Source organism: Diuraphis noxia, unplaced genomic scaffold (assembly GCF_037042655.1).
Source record: "Diuraphis noxia isolate RWA-SAM2 unplaced genomic scaffold, SU_Dnox_SAM2 contig0002, whole genome shotgun sequence".
Classification (NCBI taxonomy): domain Eukaryota; kingdom Metazoa; phylum Arthropoda; class Insecta; order Hemiptera; family Aphididae; genus Diuraphis; species Diuraphis noxia.
In genome coordinates, this window is record NW_028301712.1 from 11,293,056 (window position 1) to 11,316,711 (window position 23,656).

The 23,656-nt window shown below is 28.6% G+C and overlaps 1 protein-coding gene across 1 annotated transcript in view; it reads left to right on the forward strand.

Moving 5' to 3' along the window:
- Positions 1-7,324: 7,324 nt before the first annotated feature.
- The window catches only part of LOC107173508 (uncharacterized), a 61,468-nt gene continuing 45,136 nt past the window's right edge, over positions 7,325-23,656 (forward strand). Inside the window, exon 1 of the mRNA XM_015524072.2 lies at positions 7,325-7,466. Coding sequence (XP_015379558.1) covers positions 7,357-7,466 — 110 coding nt within the window. The 5' untranslated portion in view covers positions 7,325-7,356. The remainder of the gene's footprint in view (positions 7,467-23,656) is intronic.

Below are 23,656 nucleotides of genomic sequence, written 5' to 3' on the forward strand. Positions count from 1 at the left end.
TATTTAATTTACTGTTAGTACATTATATGTATATATAGTTATATAAAGTAGTTATATGTATAAGGATGCGTACAAACTGTAAAGGCGTCATAAATATATTTTAAATTCAATCAAATTAAACTTAAATAATATATATGTCATCAAAAACTTTTAACATGTTTTATAAAATAATATTTTTTTATTATTATTATTAATTTGCTCGTTCTAAGTTTGTTTTGAAGTATTATGGATTTACCATAAGATAAAACACTTCAAAACATTTTATTTTTATTTGATTCATAGTTTATAAACATTGTTATAGTTTTACAATTACATACCATACAACATGAAAATAATGAACATCATTAAAGAAATATCGCTTTCTTACTCCGTTGAATACAAATTTAGAATTCATTTAGAATTCAAATTTTTCAAGTGGTATAAATAATTTTTTAAAAGGCTGCCAGTTATAAATAAATATTTAAAATTTTTTTTTAAATATGAAAATGTACACGACGTACCTATAGTTATGTTAAATATAATTTAAGTTATTAAAAATTGAATTAGCTGTTAAAATACTTAACTACGTTAAGAATGTTAAATTATAAGTCAATAATATTAATTAACAATTTATATTCAACTTAAAACATTTAAAGTTAATATAGGGAAAAATATTTACTTAACTTGGTTAAAAATAAGTTAATTTATTTCCTTAATCATACTATTGTTCATAAATTGGCATTGTTACTGATAGTGTAACTTTCAAAGTTTTTTTTATCAATAATTAAATATTTCGATAAAAGTGAATCTTAATATTTCTTTTTATTCATGTAACACGCTATAGCTGTGGTGGTCACCTATGATATATTTTCGAGTATTATTTATTTATTATTATTCTTATTTTTTTTAAATAATTGAATTGAGTATTTCAGTAATTAAACAAAAAAAAAAAAAATTAATTAATTAATACGTTATATTCATGGATAGGTATCCATCTATAAACATGATTTTAATCAAACGTATATTAATATTTTAACTAACTAAAAAAACTCAAATAAGTTTAATTATTATGCAATATAATAGCTACTTTAACTATACTTGAGTTGAAAAGTGACCCTTTTAACTAGTTAACATTTTTTCATTTGTTGTTTTCTGAAATATTTAGTACAACATTTGTAGTTCAGTAGTATTGTCTACCTTATATTTAAATGACTTTAAGATTTAAAATATATATTATATACCTATGCATAAGTATTAAATTATTTAAAAATAATATAAATGTTATGTATTTGTATTGTTATCTAATAGTTTTAGTAGTAAACACATTTGAAAATATAAAAAATCCTATGAATATGTTGATGGTTTAACTGTTACAAATTTACAAACATATTTAAGTCGTATTTATAGCACCTACTAAAATGTATCTATAGTATTGTCATATTATGACCGTTAACTATTAAAAATTCAAATTATTATTTTATCCAACCAAAATGTATGCAACAAAAAGAAAAAATGGAATATAAGCAAGTTTCAGAACATTTTTATTCTGTAAAATTATTGTTTCCGTCTCAGTCATAGGAGAAATAAACACTTTTTGAAGCTTATGAAAGGACTAGGTAACTCTATTTTACCTTCTCTTTACACCAATGTTCGCATACAGTTATAGGTTTAAAATTCTCATCAGGCTTTTGGGTATAATTTCTTTATTTACTATTTACTAATAGATCTTGACTAACTTATAAAATCAAACGATTATGTAAATCTCATAAACATTAACCATAAGCGTCAAGAGATCTTTGTTTTGGAAGCTTTGATTCATAATAAAACCGTTCGGTAACGTATAATCTAAAACACTATATATAATTTAGTGGCTCCGCGAATAGGTTTCTCGTGGGATTTGAATTACTTCACAATGTGTAATAGCAAAAATGACGTGTGCTCTTGGCAAACTAATTTTAGGGGTAGCTAAAAGCTCAACAAGTTGAATATAGAACCCTGAGGTAAAATTGATTTATAACGGTTAAAACTTATTTAAAAATTATCCTCATAAATGATTTTTGTAGAATAAAATAAATTGTATTTTTTTCATGGCTAATTCAATGATATCAGTGTACTTAAAATGTTTGGTATGTTTAATGGAAAACTAAGGAACTCTCTCCTGCTGCATAGTACCTACTGTAGTTTGTCATTGATAAATATCATTATAATGGATGCGTTAAATTTAAATCTAATAACAAACCATACAATACCAAAAATAATAGAAGATGTTCTGTCAGCGACTTTATTTTTAAGGATATTTTATGATGCATTTTTAATCCTATTAATCATTTATTTTCTATTAGTGATACGATTATTTGAACGAATTTCCTCAAAAATAAATCACTTATGTGTCATACAATGACATGGATAAGTTCATGGTATTATAACTAAAAATGTATTTAAATATTTTGGAAATTTCATTGTGTATAGTAAATAATAAGAAAGTCACAGCATAATATTTTTTATATTATAACAAAATTACTTAAGTTGTTTGATGAAAAATCTTTATTTTAATTTTAAATATATAATTGAAAATCAAAAATTTAAATTTCAAATGCTTATGCAACGTGGCCGGGGAACCTTGTTACGATATTAGTTATCCAGGGATGGTTTTCTATTCCTTATGGATAAGTTTTCCGTAGCTGGGGGTTAAAGCACTGTGTATGAGGTATTTTATCAATAATAAGACACGTTTGGGTTATAGATCCATATTAATTATTATTATATTAAAAATAATACTTTACTAATGTAGATGGCTGTTAATAAGTGTATTTGGTGAGCTCGCTCCTGTTGATGGTGACTGTCGAACTAACTGCCGTGTGTCATTTTAATAATAAGTAATTATGTGCACGGGTAGAAAAGTGTTGAGTGTGTATATTATGTATTGGTCAATCATATAGTGTGTGTTAAGTGTGGGTATAATATATATATATTAAGTGTAACATTCGTTACACTTATAAAATAAAATTGTGTCAATTTATGATTGATATTTTTTAACTGCTTCAAACAAAATGTATGCGGTAACTTGTATTCATTTTCATACTATATACAATCAAAAATCTTAGATATCAACAAGTCAGTTATAAAAAAGAGTATGTAAATAAGTCACATACTCTCATTTCATCTTCCTATTTTTCAATGGATTAGAACTAGAACGTGTTACTTGCATTAAATATTCAGGCTTTAAGTTTTCAGAAAATTTTAGTTTTAGTAATTATTTCGATACAACTGTTGAAAGTGTACTTAAAAGTCTCGAATTTGTCTTATGTAACACAAATTTATTTTAGTCATTCAGGTTCCTTGTCCGTTCCTTATATTTTTTCGTTGTTTGTCCATTGCTGGAATGCGAATCAGTAGACTGGCATTCATCTTACATAGTAGAGGACTGTCTAAAATGCATTTTTGAACCATGCTCCTTTTGTAACGAATATTATGACTGTACCAACATAAGACAGATTCTTAGTATTCCTACACTAGCCTATCACCGCGATAAAGCATATTTGTCATCGGAAGTGTTAAATGGAATACTCGACGTTTCTAATCTCTTTGCTGTGATACCATGCAGAGTGCTTTCCCATTTTTCTAGAAATCAATCCGAATTCTACGCGTCTATTATAAAATATCATATTGGCATGATCAAACCTTGCATCACCTGCTAATAATAATTTTAAATCACCATATCACACTTCAATATCTTAATTATAATTACTTTAGTTAATTATGTTATAGCTGATCAGTTATCTATAACAACATATTAAATATATAATAATTAGCTTTGTTTCTGTGGATTCATTTATCATAATATATACCTATATACAATTTTATTAATTTTTATGTTTGTAAATTTACCACATTTTTAACCACGTAAATTCCCATTGTTATTAATACTAAATAGTAATATAATATGATTATAAATTATAATATTAAAGAATTCAAAAACTATTTAGTGTAATAGATTTCTTAAAATCTTAAAAACATTTTCAATAGTTCAGTTTATTTAGTTATCTTGGCTCATCGTCTATTAAGTTTAATCATCAGATGAAGATTTTATTATAAACTTATTAAAATTATTGAAATACATTTCTTTTAAACCGTCATGTAGTAAAAACACAGTTGTTTATCTTAATACAAACATTTTATGTTGATTATCAATTTTTGTAATTTTAATGAATAAATACAAAAAAGTTTTCTCATTGAAATTACGAGTTAAAAAGTATAGAAAAAAATTTGGTTGAATTAAATTCATCAAAGTTAAAAATTATGGAAATTATCTTTTCAATTTTAGAATAAATTAATTGTTCTTATTGTCTAATATGTTAATTAGTATTAAAACCACTTAAATGTGTAGGGTTGTGTTTACGATCAGAAAATTACATTCAGGCAATATTTAATATTACATTTTCCTCTTTAATATTGTAATTGTTTTTTAACAAATGTTATTATACAATAAATTATTTTTACAGCAAGGTTGCTGTTTATTTTTTTTAGCACTACAAATTTCTTGATGCGTACAATATGGTCGCATTTAGTTATTATTGTTATTAACGATAATTCAGTTACGGGGAGATTTGAAAGTAATAATTTTAAAAACCATAAATGAAAATTTATCAAGGGTGGCCAACATGAACACGCCCACGAGCCAAATGGCTAAATATAATGATATCAAGAGCCAAAATGTTTATAAATATATTTAATAATTTTTATAATTTTATCATATTGATAAGTAAATGTTGGTTATTTAAAAAAATAAAACTCGAGCCACCAGTTGGCCACCTTTGTAATATACATTATGCTACATCTGTATATGACTGTATGTAGGTAGTAACAGTCGTGTGCTACACTAGTAAAAACTGCTCAAAATTTACAAGATGACTACTTTTACGTGTACAAAGAAAAGTCTCAATTAATATGGATTGTTTATTGTGTATCGCCTGTATTCCGATCTATTTGATATTTAAAGGTTTTGGAACAAAGAGTAAAAAATAAAAACATCAAAATCAATCATAATTCACAGCATATTTATATAAAGGGCAATTTTTTGTTCGATATATTATAGTATTACAATGAAATAATATAATATATTATATTATATACAGGGTGTCCCGTGAGGATTTACCCATTGCGATATCTCCCGAAATAATGGTGATATCGAAATTCTGGTTTTGTAATAAGACTCACAGGGATAAGAACTACAATTATTTCATATTTTAATTTATTTTAATGTTTTGGTAAACAAGTTAAAAAATATATTTTTTTATTTAATTATTTCAAAAAAAAAAAAAATTTAAGATAGTCATTTTGTTGAGTTTATTTTTCTGAAAATATTGACGATTCAAAATTTTAATTTCATTAATTTCCTGATTTTAATATTTTTTTTAGTTTCGAGAAAAATTGCGAATGATTTAACACCGTAATGTTATCAAACACGTGACCCGCCGCGCCGCGCGCATTCCCATACAGCCGGCCGAATATTTTCCGTGTTCCTAGGTAATAGTTATAAATTTATAATCATATTTTATTTCTTCAAAACTAGAAAAAATATTAGAAATCAGGAACTTAATGAAAATAAAATTTTGAAACGTCAATATTTCTAGAAAAATAAACTCTACAAAATGGACATCTTTAATTTTTTTGGAAATAATTAAATAAAAAAATATATTTCTTAAATTTTTTACAAAAACATTAAAATAAATTTAAAAATGAAGTAATTGTAGTTCATACTCCTATGAATCTTATTACAAAACCAGAATTTTGATATCTCGATTATTTCGTAAGATATCGCAATGGGTAAATCCTCGCGGGACACCCTGTATGTGTATATTGATTTTTTGAATTTTGAACACAAATTTCAGTATAACAGATTATAAAGTTGAGAAGATAATAATTTTTTTATATATTTTAATGTTTGTATATATAGGTATTAGGTATTAGGTACGTATAGCATATAGTATATACGACCAGTATAGACGTATAGTAGTATACACTAAACAATAAATAATGATATATTTCAGGGATTGTCAATTATAGTTTCCAAGAGGGTGTGAATGATTTGAAAAATTATTTTTTAAGTTCCAGAAAAGTAAATTCTAAATATATAATTGTTAGGTTTATTTATTTTTATTTCAAACACAATTTAGAATGTACAATTAATTAAATATTAAATAAATATTATAGTAAAACTTAATGCGTTCTTCATAAATAAATTATCTTAATTTTTTTATATAATTAGAATTATTAAACATATTATTTTATATATTAATGGTCAGAGAAATGTTATCTCTTCTCGTCCTAACTCTTAGGTAAGTTTTTTAATATTTGGTATTTTTATAACTGATATTTATAGTACATTCTGGGTGGTATCTTATCTTGAACGATATTGAATAAAAAAGGATATTTTTTGATAACGACATTTCACATATAATATTTGTGGAGCCAACAAATGGTTGTTAATTTGATGTCTAATTTTTATAGTTGTTAACTTGCTTATTCCCTCACAGTTTTATATATCTTTAAAGAAATATCTAATTACAAGTCAATATTCTCCATTTAATGCGTAGATGTTAGATTTAAACATTTTACATCTTTACATCAGTACATTCTTCCGTTGGAGAAACTATTCATGAGTATTTTTATACCATACATTTTAAACCTTGCTGTGAATTATTTCCAAACATTTTACAAAACACAACGCAGTTTATTTCGAATTCTGATTTATTTTCAAGTACTGTTGAAAAATGAATAAATTCTTTTACCAATATCTCAAGCTCTTGGTGAAAAGCTGACACACATTTTATCAATTTTATATATCAACAAAACTTTGGTCGGAAACAATAGTTACATGCACATTTTTAAATAATTAGCATCATATTACTTACACGAAAATACGAAATGCTCAAATGCTTTATACATACTTAGTTTTATTATTAGATTCAGAAATCTAGTTTCAATAATGTCTCATAGTATAAAATTATATACTGTACCTAGTTATAACGTAGTATATTTTTGGAGCTAAGATTGTGATAAAATGTTAATCTTGTATAATATTACAAAAGAATAGTGGTATCGGGGATTACTGAAGAGCATCAGCTTATATAGGCAACAAATAAATTTAAAAAATTCGAGTCGAGGTAGACTTGTCGGCGTTGGGGTTAGAGTACGAGGACGAACTGGGTGAGAAGGTGAATGGGGGGGGGGGACGTGGATGAATAGGAGGAGCTTCGTCGAGGACGCAAAACAGACAGCGCGTTATCGTACGCCGCCACCGTCCGGTATGAATGAGCAGTATACAAACTAACCGTTTTATACGCGAGCCAACGTGTCGCCGACTCAGTGCAAGGCATGCGATTAACATGGTCACACAAACGGTACTGTCGTCAACGTGCGCTGCAGCATTCGACGACGAATTCGTCAGCGGCGAATATTACTTCGGCACGTGTGTTCCGCACAAGGTAACGTATATATTTCATACACTCATTTATTTCATGCACCTGGTTATATAATATATATGACTGACTGGAATTCAATACATACCATTGAATTATTTGTCCATCATGGTTTTATAAAATGCCTTTTTTAAAATTTAAAAATTGGTGCAATTTCAGTAGGTAGGTACACTATCGTCTGGTCAGATAAAGTGAGCGGACGAATCGTTTAATCAATATAACACATCATGATTACCTAATATTGTGCGATTGAAATTTTGATCTATTTTCTACAGTACATTGTTGTTTTGTCGTTATCATTTTATACACGCGGCTATGTGAGTAGGTCTTCTAAATATTACGATCCTACCAATATTATTTTTATTTCAATAAAGTGACGCTTTTATCGATTTCAAGAAATTATTATTAACTGTCCACTGATGTAACAATAATGTCTATAAATATTATTTTTTACCGATTTCATACAAACTGTAATTCATAAACGGCCAGTGCACGACGCATGTTTAAAAAAACATTAGTTTGTTAAACACAGATCAGGTATAAATATGCAGTTGGTGTTATTTATTAAATCTAGAGTTCTAATATATGGCGTATATGTATAATTTTCAATTAAAATTCAAAGTTTATGTTTTAATTTAGTTTTGAATAAATGTTTTTGTTTAAATATCGTATCTTATGAATGCGAATTTGTACCGATTTATTCAATGTATATAGTACCTATATGCATAGGTATAATATGAACGATTAGCATAAATTTGTATGCACGAACGAGCCAATGCGTCGTTTTTATTTTGGACGATTTAACTAGTGTGATAAATTAATATATCTACAATTAAAATCAGACCATTTTATTTTTAGTTATAGCGTGATCGACGCTTGACAGTTTTTTCAGTATCATGATTTATTTCCTTATCGCAAAAATATTTTATGGTTATAAAATCAGATTTAAAATTTAGAATCTTACATTTAATCACAATTTGGTGATTAATAGTTATTACTTATTATTAAGTACCTAACATTATTGTTATTTTTTAATTTTAATTTTTGGAATATTTAATATCACATCGATTTATATGAAACAAGTATAAAATGCAACACGTTGTGCAATACTAAATACAGTACTTATATAAAAGCATAATATGACAACAAATTTAAGTCGAAATTCTTAAATATTTCAATATGTCGTTTATTTAGGTTAGCTTAAATTAAGTATCAAATTAGTGAATATAGAAGTGGATTTAAAAATTAAAAGTTGTAAAAATGTAATAAAGAACTTTTAATATGGTAGAAGTGATGCGCGATTAGAAATATCTAGAAAAATTATTTGCAATACATATGGTGAATGATACATGTAGCAAATGATTTATTTTTAATATAAAAATCATATTGTCACTTTGCATATCATTATTTAATTTAAACTACATTGAAGACTAAAATATTTAAATTTATTGTAATATAATTATAAACTGAAATTGTTTTATAGATAGTTTTGTACAACACTACAACCGTTGTAAATTTCAATTTATTTTAATAATTATAACTGAAATATTTGTAGACAATATAGTACACTCTTAATATAAACTAATATTTTGTTTGAGTACAATTATATTATTATTTAATTTCATTGCGATCAATGATTTTTAAATTTTAAACTAATATTTTTTGTTGTTTATCATAATAATTATTAACATTTTGGAATGAAGTAATATAAGTTCTTCAGTTATTGTAATTTAATTTGTTGAAGGTAAAAAAATGAATAATAAATGTATAATTGTGCAATTGTACAATGAAAGCAAATAATATATGTACTCGTATTTATGATTTTATAGTATTATTTGTACATAATTTCGAAGTTTCCTGTTTATCAAAATATTTTTATATTTATGATTGTTCAATTTTATTCGAATAATTAATAATGAATATATATAAATAAATCTTGTAGGGATGCTTATATGTACACTCAGGGAGTAGGCGTATATGTTGTTGCTCACTGTATTTTTTTTATTGTTATGAAAAAATGTTAATTTTGATGAAGTACTTGTGAAATTTATTTATTTTTATAAGAAAATTAATTTTTTTATTTATTATAATTCTATTTTATTAAATGCTATATAATATTTAAAAAAATTTGTTCAGTGTTTATTTTGTCTAAAACTTTTAGTAGTCGAAACATAGTATTTGGTTAATTACTACGTACAAAGCACGACTGATCAAAGTTTAGTATATTACGTTCTTTACGTATAATAGTCCATATAATTTATGAAACATGACTACATTTAAACAAAAACAAATGGTTATAGGTAAAAGGTAAAACATCATTAATTAAGAAATGAATATTGAATGATTTACCTAAAGGATTTAGATTTTAGATTTAAATATATTCATAACATTTACCTTAAATAATAAAACTTGTCCTCAAATTTCAATGAACAACATTCTAATCCCTAAATACCTTGGTCTTACCCTTGACACTAAACTAACCTGGAATCTTCACATAGTTGATAAACGAAAGGCTCTTAATTCCCGTCTACACCTCCTAGGACCACTATTGAGATCTAAAATGAACATTGACACCAAATTACTAATTTATAAGTCTCTACTCAGGCCGCTATGGACATACGGCATCCAATTATGGGGAGCCGCAAAACCCTCCAACACCAGATCAATACAAGCGCTCCAGTCCATCTGTCTCCGTCTAGTTTCTTCTGCTCCATGGTACATAACAAACTCCAACCTTCACAAAGACTTAAAAATACTAACCCTAAATCAAATCTCTAAAACATACTACATCAGATTTCATAATAAACTCCAATCACACACTAATCCACTAATCAAAAAATTATCATCTAAAACTCTACCCGACAACCCTCGACGGAGACTAAAAAGAAATTGGTGTAGGAATCTTTTACATTAATAATCATTAGTCAATAATTAACGCACGTGCTGGGTGCTATCAATGGATAACTTCCCAATCTTAATATTCGCCGTCATTTTATATTCTCTTCTTTTTTTTATCAAATCTAATTATTGTACAACAATTTGTATAGATTGTAGATGTATTTTAAATAAAAAAAAAAATAAATAAAAAGATTTAAATATTCTTTAAATGTTGTGAAGTAATGTACTATTGTGCTTGTATTGCCTATTCATGACGCCGTCATACAACATTGAAAATATAAAATTCGTCAGTTACTGGATATTCACGCAGACTATTGTATAGTGGTGTATTATTAATCATTATTCAATGTATATAAATAATAATTCAAAATATGATTTTAACGAGAGTTTGATTCAAAACAAGATATATTATTTAATTTGAAGTTGCTCAAAATCATATGCAAAAATAATTAAAACAATCGAAATTAATTTATATACATTAGTTATACAAACATATGTATATTTGATACAATGTTGACGGTATAAATCAAAATTATAACAAGATTGGTTGGTATTTAAAAACTATTTTAATTTTAGATTTACTGTCTTTTGTAATTCAGTATGTGTGGATATTTTATGATCTATAGATCTTTAAACTTCAAAATATGTTTTATATGACGTGTTGTTTTGGGGTTTTGATTAAAAAATAATTTCTAAAATTTTCAAGTTAATAATTGTCTAAAATAATAAAAAATAATTTGAATAATAATATAATTTTATCAAAATACACGTTATTTCCTCAATAATTAAAAAAAAAAAACAAATATAATTGCATGTTTTTAATACTCATTATGTTCATTTTATCAAAAAATATTATATTTAGAATAGATATAAATTTCAATAGAAACATCGCAATAAGTAGGTTCATTGAAAAAATAAATGATAGTATATATAGATTTGATAAATCAATTAAAAATACAATTGCATAATATAGGTGATATAATATACTTGTACATTATACCTAATTTATATTACACGAGACGTGACTATAATAAACTATGTTGTTATTTAAACTTTTGCACACAATAGTAGATATTATTTTATTAATGAGCTGCACAGTGTATAATCCTATATTATGTATGTATAGACTATAGAATATTGAAGCAAGATAGTTAAAATGTAGAATATGATTTTTTACAGTTCACATTAAAAAAAAATACAATTTGTAATAGTAATAATTAGGATAGATTTAATTTATAATTATAGAAACATTTGTTACGAAGGAAAGACCTTCCTTTAATAACCTAGGCACATATTTTTAAAATGAACCCATATCCAAGGATTTTAAAAGACAAACATGATAAAAAAATAATAAGTAATTAAATTGATTAATTATGCACCGATCGTAAGGACACAAAATGTTGTAACATAACTTCGCAAGTACCAAATTTTATAAAAAAAGTTGTATTAAGTTTACCAATTTTTTAAAACATTTCACAACTTGAGTTCAATTTTTGTTTTCATATATCAACATTTTTAATTATAAAATATCCTACGGAATTCTTTATGTAGTACCTACTTTAAGCTTTAGTCAATAATGGATGGATGAATTAAAAATATTTACAACATATTATTTTCTACAATTACTACCATTTTATGAATGAAACAATTTTTCATCTTGCTATACGATATCTCGATATACGAGTATACATGACGGACAAGATTTGGATGGCACTTGACGCATATATTACTCTTAATTGCAGTTTACCCATTTATTTACCACTGATAAAATATTAATAATAATTAGTTATTTAAAACACCATGCACGAAAATTGAATAATGCCTTATCCAATGAGATTTTTCGAAAATGACAATGGCACACGTTTAAATCACGGGGTTTTAAAATCGTCGGAAGCAGCCGGTGTAATCGGTGTGTAATAAGACGGTGAGAGTAGGTAGGTAGGTAAATACGTATTATATGGGCATACATAATGATTACGTCATGATAATATGCGCGTTATGATAATAATAATAATAATAATAATAATAATAATATACCGTCTTACGTCCTAAAGCAATTAACCGGCGGCGGCACGTCGACGAAAATGCATAATGCGAGCCGAAATAATACGGCTTATCATCGTGTCTGCACCGTCGTGCATAATATCAAAACCATGTGCGCGAGAATCCACATCACAAGACGGTCGGTACACACGGCGGTCGCCCCGGGGACGTTAATTTTCACGTCATGTACCTACCGGCTGTTGATATGACGAGTGTGTACCTCTATTATACGACGATGTGTAGGTAGTCGTACCGTGTCAAGCTATATATCGATATGACGCACATACATGTGTGGTGTGTATAATATTATTATTATTATTATTACACTAATATTACAATAAATGTAGCGAACGATATTTATATTGTAAATTATATAATGTTATACACACACTCGCGTAGACGCGTAGTACTATATTATATGATTGTAATGCACGGTGTAAAACCACTAAAACCTCGGTCATAATACGCGTGAGTTTCCGACTAAACGGAATTGTATTGTTTAAAATATTTACCATCAAAGTATTACAACATTAATAATACACAATGTCAATGTTATATATATACAATATAATAACCGCATAATATTTTGATATAGCTATATACGTGTGTGTTCATAGGCGCCCGCAGGGGAGGGCAAGCTGGGACATTTGCCCCCCCTGGCTTTTTAAAAATATTTTTTTTTATTGAATGTTTTAAGATAAATTACTATATACTATACAACAAATTTAAAGTATAAAATAAGTTGTAATATAATAAAATATAATATATTGTATACGAGTATAATAAAAAAGGTTATTATTTTAAAACACCTAATAACATTATAATATTTATCCTCAAATCCTAAAATTGCCCCCCCCCCTCCCCTTAGAAAAATTTCTGTGGGCGCCTATGTGTGTGTTTAACGTACGCGTGTAAACGACAATAAAACTCGCGGAGCGTCGTAATTCGCCAGCGGTTTTACGTACGTACGGTCCGCGCTCGCACGCACGTCTCATCATCATTATTACTATTGTTGCTGTTATTATTATTATTATTATTATTATTATATTATAACCGTTGCTGAATTATTAGACAAATCCGTTTAACCGCGCTTAAACGTGGGCCAGGTGCAGTATTATATAATAATAATATTATAATACACAATACCTATGCACAATATGCGAACCACGTCAGAAGAATAAATTAGCGGACCATTGCGAGATATAACACGACCGCGCACCGCCGCCACCGCGACCACAGCCAAAACACACAGCGACAATAGTGCGGCCGGACCTAATCCTATTAATTGCAGCAGGTCGACTGGCCGGTACACTGCGCACCACTACAACTACTCTGTTCAGGTACGATTATATTATAATATGGCGGCGCAGCACTAACCGGCACTGCGAGCCGCCGTATAATATTATACACACTGCCGTATAATGCAGATAATACAGTTGTAATACATGCTACACTGCAGGCTGCTGCGATTATAATAATAAACCCGCGTGGCAGATCCCATTGAACAATAATAATAACCGGCAAACACAGGTAGGTAATTAATTAACGATATAGTAGGGATCCGTGGCGGCGGCGCTTGTACGCCTACATAATATTGTAGTAATAATTTCGTACAATGTGCATAATACACATCACGCGTATAAATCGTATTACTATTATTGTTTTACTGCTCGCGAAAAACGCGCGGTCCGGCACACCGACATTAAAATAATAATAATTATAACACTTTTTAATAATAATGATAATATTATTATTATTATTACTATTATTGTACGACGCGTGGCTGTCGTTGTTGTTGCGCTAAAAGTATTTAAAAACCGTGCGGCGGCGTAGGGGTGTTTGTGCACCGAAATATTTTATATTATGTATAGAGATTAGAGGTGCAATATTATTATTATTATATGCGGGGACGCGTGACCTGAACGATGATAATAATGTTCCATGTTACAATTACTGTACAATAATATTTCCATTATATTCAACTATGCCCACTATGCAGTGCGCATTAACGATGTGATCGTATAATAACTTAATATTATAGGTATTTAATTAATGTACACACGACGATAATGATTACAGAAACCGATCAATAATGACTCAAATGCACAATAATATGTTTGATCCTTTTCCCATTCGACTGCAACTATAATAACAGCAGCAACAACAACAATAATAATAATATTATGGATTTATTATATCTTATACAATTATACTACAAACTGTACAAACTGTCTGAAGCTCAAGGCATCATAATATTTATTTTAATAAGATCATCTCAGTACTTTTCATTGTTGCTCTTCCCACCGGTCACCTGCTGCCACTTATAGAATTGTTTTTTCTTACATTAATATTCATTTTTCATTTTATTTAATACTTCTTTTACAGTTTTATTTTAATAGATAGGTACCACATTATATTATAAGAATATAAAAAGAGCCAGTCCCGTACCCAGGATTTGTTTTCAAGGGGGGGGGGGCATAAACATTCATACTTAATTCTATAGGAAAATAAGAAATAATTTAAAAACATAATATATACAATATACATATTATATATGTTACCGGCAATATGTGTAATTCAGTCATGACATATACCTAATGCCTAGGTATTTTTTTTAAATACCGGTTGATTTTTGGCAAATTATCTTAAAAAATAGCATTAAGTGACCAGGCATTATATATATTTCCTAAACATTTTATAGAGTACCTAAACAAATGTAGACAAAGTATTAAAATAGTTGTGATTCATTTTATGATAGTATATATTATATTAACATTATAAAATTTTAAATTATGTAATATGTACTATTTGTTACAACATGTTAAGCTGGAATGACAACAGGAGTTACACAATATTTTGTTTTTAACGCACAAACATTTTTTACTTTGGCACATTGTTTTACATGTGCATTTTGTAAACCTCTGGCCGCTGCCTGTTGACTGTTGACTTGCGACAGATCGCAATGCAACTATGCAAGCTCTTCAGCTGGTACCTCATTTAAATTATATAGTTTTTTTGACAAACGGTGAACTGTGATCTAGCATATACTTGTCTTAAAGTTCCATTCTTGGTAGGTAGCCAGTCGATAGAAACCATCCTCTGTAATCTTTTAAAAAACACACAATTAATAATAATAGAAAATTAGTTTAAAATTTATAATTATACCTCGGTTACAACTGCTAGTATATTACGAGCATCCTTTATCGATATATGGTACTGGAATGCGAACTGTTAAAACAATCTCAACTGGAAGAAATTTTTTGTCTGATAGTTTTTTCATTTTTTTTCAGCCTGAATTTCCAAAATGTTTGTCGCGTTTTTTGTAGGTTAAGAGCATTTTCGTTATTTATTTAAATTTTGCACTTGAGTCCTCTAATTCAATAATATATGTAGTTGTGGCATTTGTAGTTTTTTCACTTTTTGTAATCGCTGCTAAATTTTCTTCTGTTTGAATATTTTCTATGACTTCTTTAGGTAAATTTGACGTATTTAATCCGATTTTAATTTTGCATCCAAATAATGCTTCATAGGGAGTAGTTTTTATACTTGCATGATAAGCTCTATTTTTCATTAGCTGAATGAAACGGAGATCTTGACTCCATTGTGTAGTATTTTTTTCTTGCATCCATGTGGTAGTCAGCATATTTTCTATGTCTAGGTTGGCACGTTCCACACTACCCTGGCTCTGGCTATGCCTGGGCTTGCCATATACTATTTTAAATTCAGGCCAAAGATCTTCGAGGCTTGAAACAATTTTATTAGAAAATTCTCTACCATTATCTAATTGTAAAACACTAGGAGCTCCAATTAGTGTAAAAATATCTGTAATATTATAAGCAACTAATTCAGCTCATTTGAATTCTAAAGGTTTCAATATGACAAATTTTGTCAAGTGGTCCTGATAGACCATTATTAATCGGTATTTACCGTCAGGGTGCGATTGGAAATCAATAAGATCCACTTGGCACCGTGAATTAAATTCGTTAAATACCATTGGCTTAACAACTACACCTTTTTTAATTCCCTTTTACTTTTGTTGATAAGGTTCACACAAGCTCAAAAATAATTCGATTATACTTCGAGCTATATTTTTATACTTGTTGGATAGTTCTTTAATCGATCTCGTCCACTGTGACCAATTGAAGAGTGAGTATTTTTCAGTACAGCATACAACTCACTTTCACGAATATAATAGAGAATATTTTCATTTTCATTGACAGAAAAAATTAGTTTCTTATTGTCTTGTAAGTTATAAATTAAAATTAAAATGTATTATTATTGTAGTTAATTATTATTTACTAATAATTATTATAATAATTTATAGGTTCTTGTCTAATCATATTTAAATTAGAGGAAAAAAATAGTATTTCTAATAGTATAATATCTGAATATAGACCGGCGTAAATTAAATGGGTAATTAAAATATAATAATACATCATTATCGTCACAAAAATAGGGGGTGATGGCGGATGGACTGAAATCGCATGAATATAAGATTATAAGATAATACCAGTATAAAACGTCTTATTTCAGAGAGTATATTTATATTTTTTTACGAGTGCGCCTGATATAGGGACTCTGCACGATACTATGAGGAACTCCGATAGGTTAAAATTTTTCGTCTTACTCAGATATTATACAGACGTTTAAACATTGTTACAAATATATTTTATACATACATACAGAAGTACGCTATTTTCACGCTGAAAGACAAAAGGTTGGAGTAATGGTGGTATGCGATGATACCGGTGACAATAAAGAAAGTTACCGGACGTGAAAAAACTGGTTCAAAACAATAGAACATTAAAAAAATCTTTTTCGAATGCGCCGCACACGCGATTAACGAAACTAATGAAGTTGGAAAGCATTCGTGCGAACAGCGTTTCCACTCACCGGATGGTAGTCAAAAGACGTCATTATTATCATCATCACACTTACCGTCATCATCCGAGAGTCATCATATATGTTATACGATTAACGTTTTAGAAAATAATATTTCACGTTTGTATTGCAATGTAACGTAGTAATATAATATCATAAAAATACTGATCACAATTATTGTGTTGTTGGCAGTCGTAACTTATATTGTTTCCACGCCGGCTGAACTGATATTTGCGACCATTATTGTCACACTGTCACACTACGAAAACTGCAGAGTATGACGGGGCTATAAAAATTCTAAAATTACTGAAAATGCATTGAGTACGACGATTGCAAACCACGTTTAAAATAAAAAGCACGATTTTCGGTTAATGCAATTAAGTGTATCGAATGCAGCGCTTCAGACCGTTGATATGCACAAACCACTGCAGGTAGTTTTCAAACCAATGGGCGGAATTCCGAATTTTCCACCAGAACTGTTATGTTAATTACTTATTATGTTAACAGGAACAATGTACATATTTATTGTACATTTTAGATTTTGAATGTAGTGATTTCGATTTTACTCACAATGATGAACGTTCTAAAAATTTATTTTGCACCAGTCATGATGTTTTAGGGTAGTAAAAATGTGAGTTCACTCAAAGAGTCATAGATGATGGCGTTACAGTTAGATGTAAAAGATGATGTGATTTTTTATGCCACATACTACAAATAAATAGCGTAGTTTTTTACTTTATACTTTTGCTTGCGTATAGGACGGTAACAGAAAAATCATATTTTTCTGGTCTATGTTTACCGAAAAACCTACATTATTAATATTTTTTAAAGACATCAGTATAATATAGTCATATTCGCAGGATGTATCCCAAGCATTGTTGATACCTGCATATTATAATATTAAATCCACGAAATGGTTACGTCTGTCTAAGTCCCTAAATTACCGGTAATAAATTTACAGCATTTTTAGTGAGTAGAGTGTCGATATTTGGTGACTCGAGTTGGAGAGGTAAAGTACTAGAGTAGACTGATATTTGTTTTTGTTTGATGTTTGTGACCGGATACAACTACATTTTCATCATTCCGCAATTGTTGAAAAGTTTTCAAAAATTGGGCGATGGCTGACTAATAGGTTGGTACCGTTGGAGGTTAGAGATGATTTGTGTTGGATTTTCCTGGTGATGTGACCCGGCAGATTCTTAATTTTTATCATCTACGTATTTCAGTATATACCTACGACTTCTTTTGCGCCACAAATATACGACACTATTATAATTAAATCATGTCACGCAATAAGGAGTTTGTAATTTGCACCAAATTAAAGATAACTAATTTGCATCACTGCAGGTAGCCGAAAGTAGTGTTTGTAATTTGCACCAAAATGATTATATTTTATTTTTTCGATTATCAAATATTCGATTTTGAAATATTCGATTATTCGTTGATATCCTCGTTGACGTCCAGACTAGATGGATACGAATGATGACAATAATAATTTTTTGGGATTTTTCGCCTTATCTGGTAATATTTTGACGTTTTACGTCCAATTATTTGTCGTAATCGCATTATATATATATTTTATATAATGAATATCTGTTTATTATTTTGATCAAATACTAAGCTATATGTTTAGTTTTGCCGTTTCGTCGTAATACGTAATTTAACGTAAAATATTTGTAGTGCAGTTTTTAATTTTTTTTTTTTGAAACATGGAAGTTAAGATATAGTTAAAAGTCATTGTGGGGAAGATATTTTAGAATATAATAACCATACTTTTTATTTAGCATATAAAACAAAAACAAAAATTAATATCATTCGTTGGCGCTGTACACATAGAAAATTTTCAGAAAAACTGTTTACCACAGGTGAAAATATGATTATTCCCCGTGATAAAAGTGTACATATAAATCACGATTAGAAAAACTTAAACATTTTTAAATTAAACCAATTGTTTAAAATAAAAGCACGAGAATCACCATATGAAAAACCAGCCAACATTTTAAGAAATGTAGTGCAGAATTCAACATTTTACAATGTTATCACTACTAAGGATATTTCTGATTTAAGACGTAATATAATATATACATACATACATATATATATATATATATTAAACCTACAACAATATGTATATAATTTCAGCTATTTTATAAATAAAAATTAAACTGAATTTATATTAGGATATAGAAACTTTTAACTTAGTACTATTGAGATACTATCGAAAAAATCTAATCAATTTTAATTTTGGCCAAAATTACAATTCCTATTTCTTACTACCTGTGGATGGTGCAAATTAAATATCCTTATTTTGGTGCAAATTAAAAGTGCATTTTAAAAAAGTGATGCAAATTACACATATGTCGTATATATATATTATATTTTGGGTCAATTTTGGTGCAAATTGACTACAGCCACGCAATACACGCATTATAACACAACAATATACTTAAACATTATGTTATTGTTCCTACCTACACACCAGCACCATCTTTTCCAGCCCCCTCCCCACCACACACGGATTCGCCGTTAAAAGTGCGCGATACTAACGTGATATCGTATTTGCGCCGTGCGATTTCATAATCTAGATTTATGTACAGTATTTCCCAGAGCGTACTGTAATAATAATAATATGCGTATCGCAAGTCGCCGCCGTGTTTTCGCGGTAAATTCCACATCGCGTAATAGTGTAGGTATGGTGTAAAGGAGTATACATTCGCGAGTGCACACACACACACACATACGCGTGCCCGTTGCACCATAGATTTCGGTCTAACGAATAATATCATAATGATATAATATGCATTTACGGCTGTGTGTGTGTATGCGTGTGAAAATCAGACCTCAGCATTGTTCATCGTGTATAGAGTATAGTGTTGTGCTCGCGACGAGCGTGTGCGTGCCCGTTTCTCCCCAAAGCCGTAAAATAAACAAGGACCGCGCACGATGCGACTTAATACAATTAACTCTCGTTTTGTGCATGATATTATACACTATAACCCTCCATAATAATATGTAACCGGCCAGGTATATTACCAGGCACAATATACTTATGTATATACTGGCTATTATAACACTGCAGTCCTCTCTTGGCCATTCTAATTTGTTTAATGTTTCTGCGCTAATAATATATATATATAATATATGCTAAAATATAACGTGGGGCGGGTCGACTTTTCTCATCTGCAGTACTTTTTAAATCTACGGCTAGAAAACGGTCCGGTAAGTTAACTTAACCCTCAATATATATATATACTTACGTATTATATAATGTTATATTTATTGCGGCGCATCCAGTAAATGCGCGATTCATGACGATCGTGATCATTCGTATTAATATAGCTAGGCAGATACGAACTATAATATTTCATTAATCGATGATGTTATTATACAACGTCGTCGTTAACGATTTTGCTTGTATTTTTTCCGTTTTTTTCGAACGTCTGCGAATTACGTGATCAATAATATTAGGTAAATGGTATCTATTTTACTTGAAAAATAGGATTTTATTTCACTTGTATACTGTACATACGTACGCCACTACTGTAATTGACACTTGAATACAATATTATTTGTTGAGATATATAGTTTATAGTATAGCATAAGCAGTCGCGTCGAACGTAATTATTTAACTGCGACAGTTTAAATGATTTGATTGGCCCATCCGGCACCCACTCCTTTAAGTGACTATTAAACGAGCTTTTCTATAATTTTATGAATTTCCTGTGCAGTCAATATGGCGGAAAAACTCGCCGGTACACACCTATTAATTTACCATAAATACCACCCAATTTTAACTTTTAAGGTAGTTCAATGATTGAACTCCCTGAAGTACGTGTTTTGTGCCACTGTAAATATAGCACCTATATTATTAGAATTATATATACGTTCTACTATATTAGAGGTATCAGGTAAGTTCCCCGTAAAAACGGTGTTTTATTGCGTTTTGTGATGTTTTGGCCATACACAATTGTTGTATTCGTCGTATATAAACGTGAATAACGCTTAAATCTGAATTCGAAAATCTCTCGATTGCTGATGACGTATAAAAATAAAATAAACACATCAAAAACTTCTTTAGTTACACGTTGCTGTAGCACATGACGTATAATATAGTTATTTTTGTAAATACCTGTCAAAATATTTACCTATGCTAAGGATTACTCGTGGAAACCAAATCATTGCTACAATTGGCGTGAATTTCTTGATAGTATGTTGAACGTGGTTAGCCGGCCGGTCCCGGATTACTTGAATATTGAAAAATCAATTTTATTCCATTTCATATAAACAAACCTCACTTGACATCAAATTTGTGTAGTGATCGCTGTGCAGAGCACGAAATTCGATACCACAAGAATTATTTTATCAAAGCAATACGTTTGTTGCAATTTTGAGACGTGTTGAGAAGAGGTAGTTATTAAATAAGTGAACACTTTAACTTGTTATTTCAAAATAAAAATAGAATATTTTATTAATACACCTAAATTTAAACATCAAAATAATTAAGCGCACAGCTAGTCGAGTCGTAAGCCATCGGAGGACTACGACTGATGCTGAATATCTTTCTAAATAATGCTAGTTAGGTGCTCTACCCGTATTTATATGGATTCTAACAATGACGTATTGGTGACGTGATATCCTATATTTTAATATTACTCCTCTTTATTGTAGACTTATTATTATGATATGAAACTTGTTAAAAACAACTTGTCGTTTTAACCTTTGATCTTGAACTCATGTTATTTATATATTTAACACGTACTCCACGCATTGCTTAATAATACCTACATAACTTATATCATAAATTATACTAAATGTATAATTTATTGTCTACAGTATATTAAAATTCATAATTTAACTTTATTGAGTGAATATTGTGTTTACAATACACACCATAGGGCACAAATCGCGATCGTTCGTTTGGGGTTTTTTTGTTTTTAAAGATGCGTAGGCGATATTGAATGCGAGCAATGACAGACAATATTATATAATATTTATTGATATTAGAGCTTTGTTGCGGTTTCAATTAAATTATGATATTTCTATCGCATTTGCAGCTATGTATAAAAAAATAAATATATTTCATATATAGCGTTCGATGGGTATATATTATATAACTAGATATATACAGGTTCAACAGAAAGACCTTACAAATAAAATAACTTTTGTTTTAATTAATAATTAAATTTCTTTTTATACATATTACTGTCACGTGCACGCGTATAATGTTATTATTAATTTTTTTTTTGAACACTGATGATAAACAAAATTAAAATTAAAAACATTGAATTTCCAGCACAGAAAAATTGGTTTTTAGAAAATGTTCGAATGCAAAAACATTAATTTAAGTCAAATGTTTTATTTTCTATGATTTTTTTAAAATGTCAACATTTTTGGATTATAACTCACTTATTTTAAAACTAATAACTTCTTAAGAAAGTACTTATTTGAAAATTCTCATGAGCTGTTTACAAAATGTTATACTTTTTGAATTTAAACACATGACTTCAATAAATGTTTTTACAATAAACATTTTTCAAAAATCCAAATTTATAAATTGGCTATTTTTAATTTTACAAAAAAAATTCATATCAGACTTTTAAGTGTTATTTTCAGTATCAAGAATAAATTAAAAAATAATAAATGTTATACCATTCATGTGACATGTCAGCAAATAAAATAAAAATAAATAAATATGGGTTTGAACAAAATTTATTTCATTCGTCAAGTATTTCTATCACACCCTGTATTATATTCGCCCAAACATCAAATACTTCTTGAATGAATGTGAAACATCTCATCATACTGCACTCCACGGTATCAAACCGTCAAGTAATACAGTTCAGATTATTCCATCGAAAACATTATATACTATTATATCAGCTCATTGGAAACGAAAAATTAATAAAGCTTGTCGAAAATACAAGTTTTTGATTTGAAATCGTCTGTGCTGTCATGTTGTCGTCAAAAGCGTAAATCGCGAATACTAAATGTTTAAGCTTCAAATCCAAAGTTCGGCACGTCGCACATATGCTGCAGGAGGTATAAACAATGTTTGTAGATTACTCTGTAATAACTTTTGTTATTATCAATATTTTTAAGTAATATTGTTTTTGTACAATTTTATATTATATATATATATACAAAAAAAAAAAAACACTAAATGATTTGGACTAAAGTCATTAGATAGGTAGGTAAACATATGATTAATTGTATATAAAATTGTCCAGTTATTTCTGTTACAACCTGCAAATTGTATATTATACGATGTGTATATTATTGTGGATTTGGTATCGAGTATTATACTATTTACTTAGCATAGTTACCTCCATTTTTCTTTTAATAGTGAATTTATTCGAATTCTGATTTCTGATTAT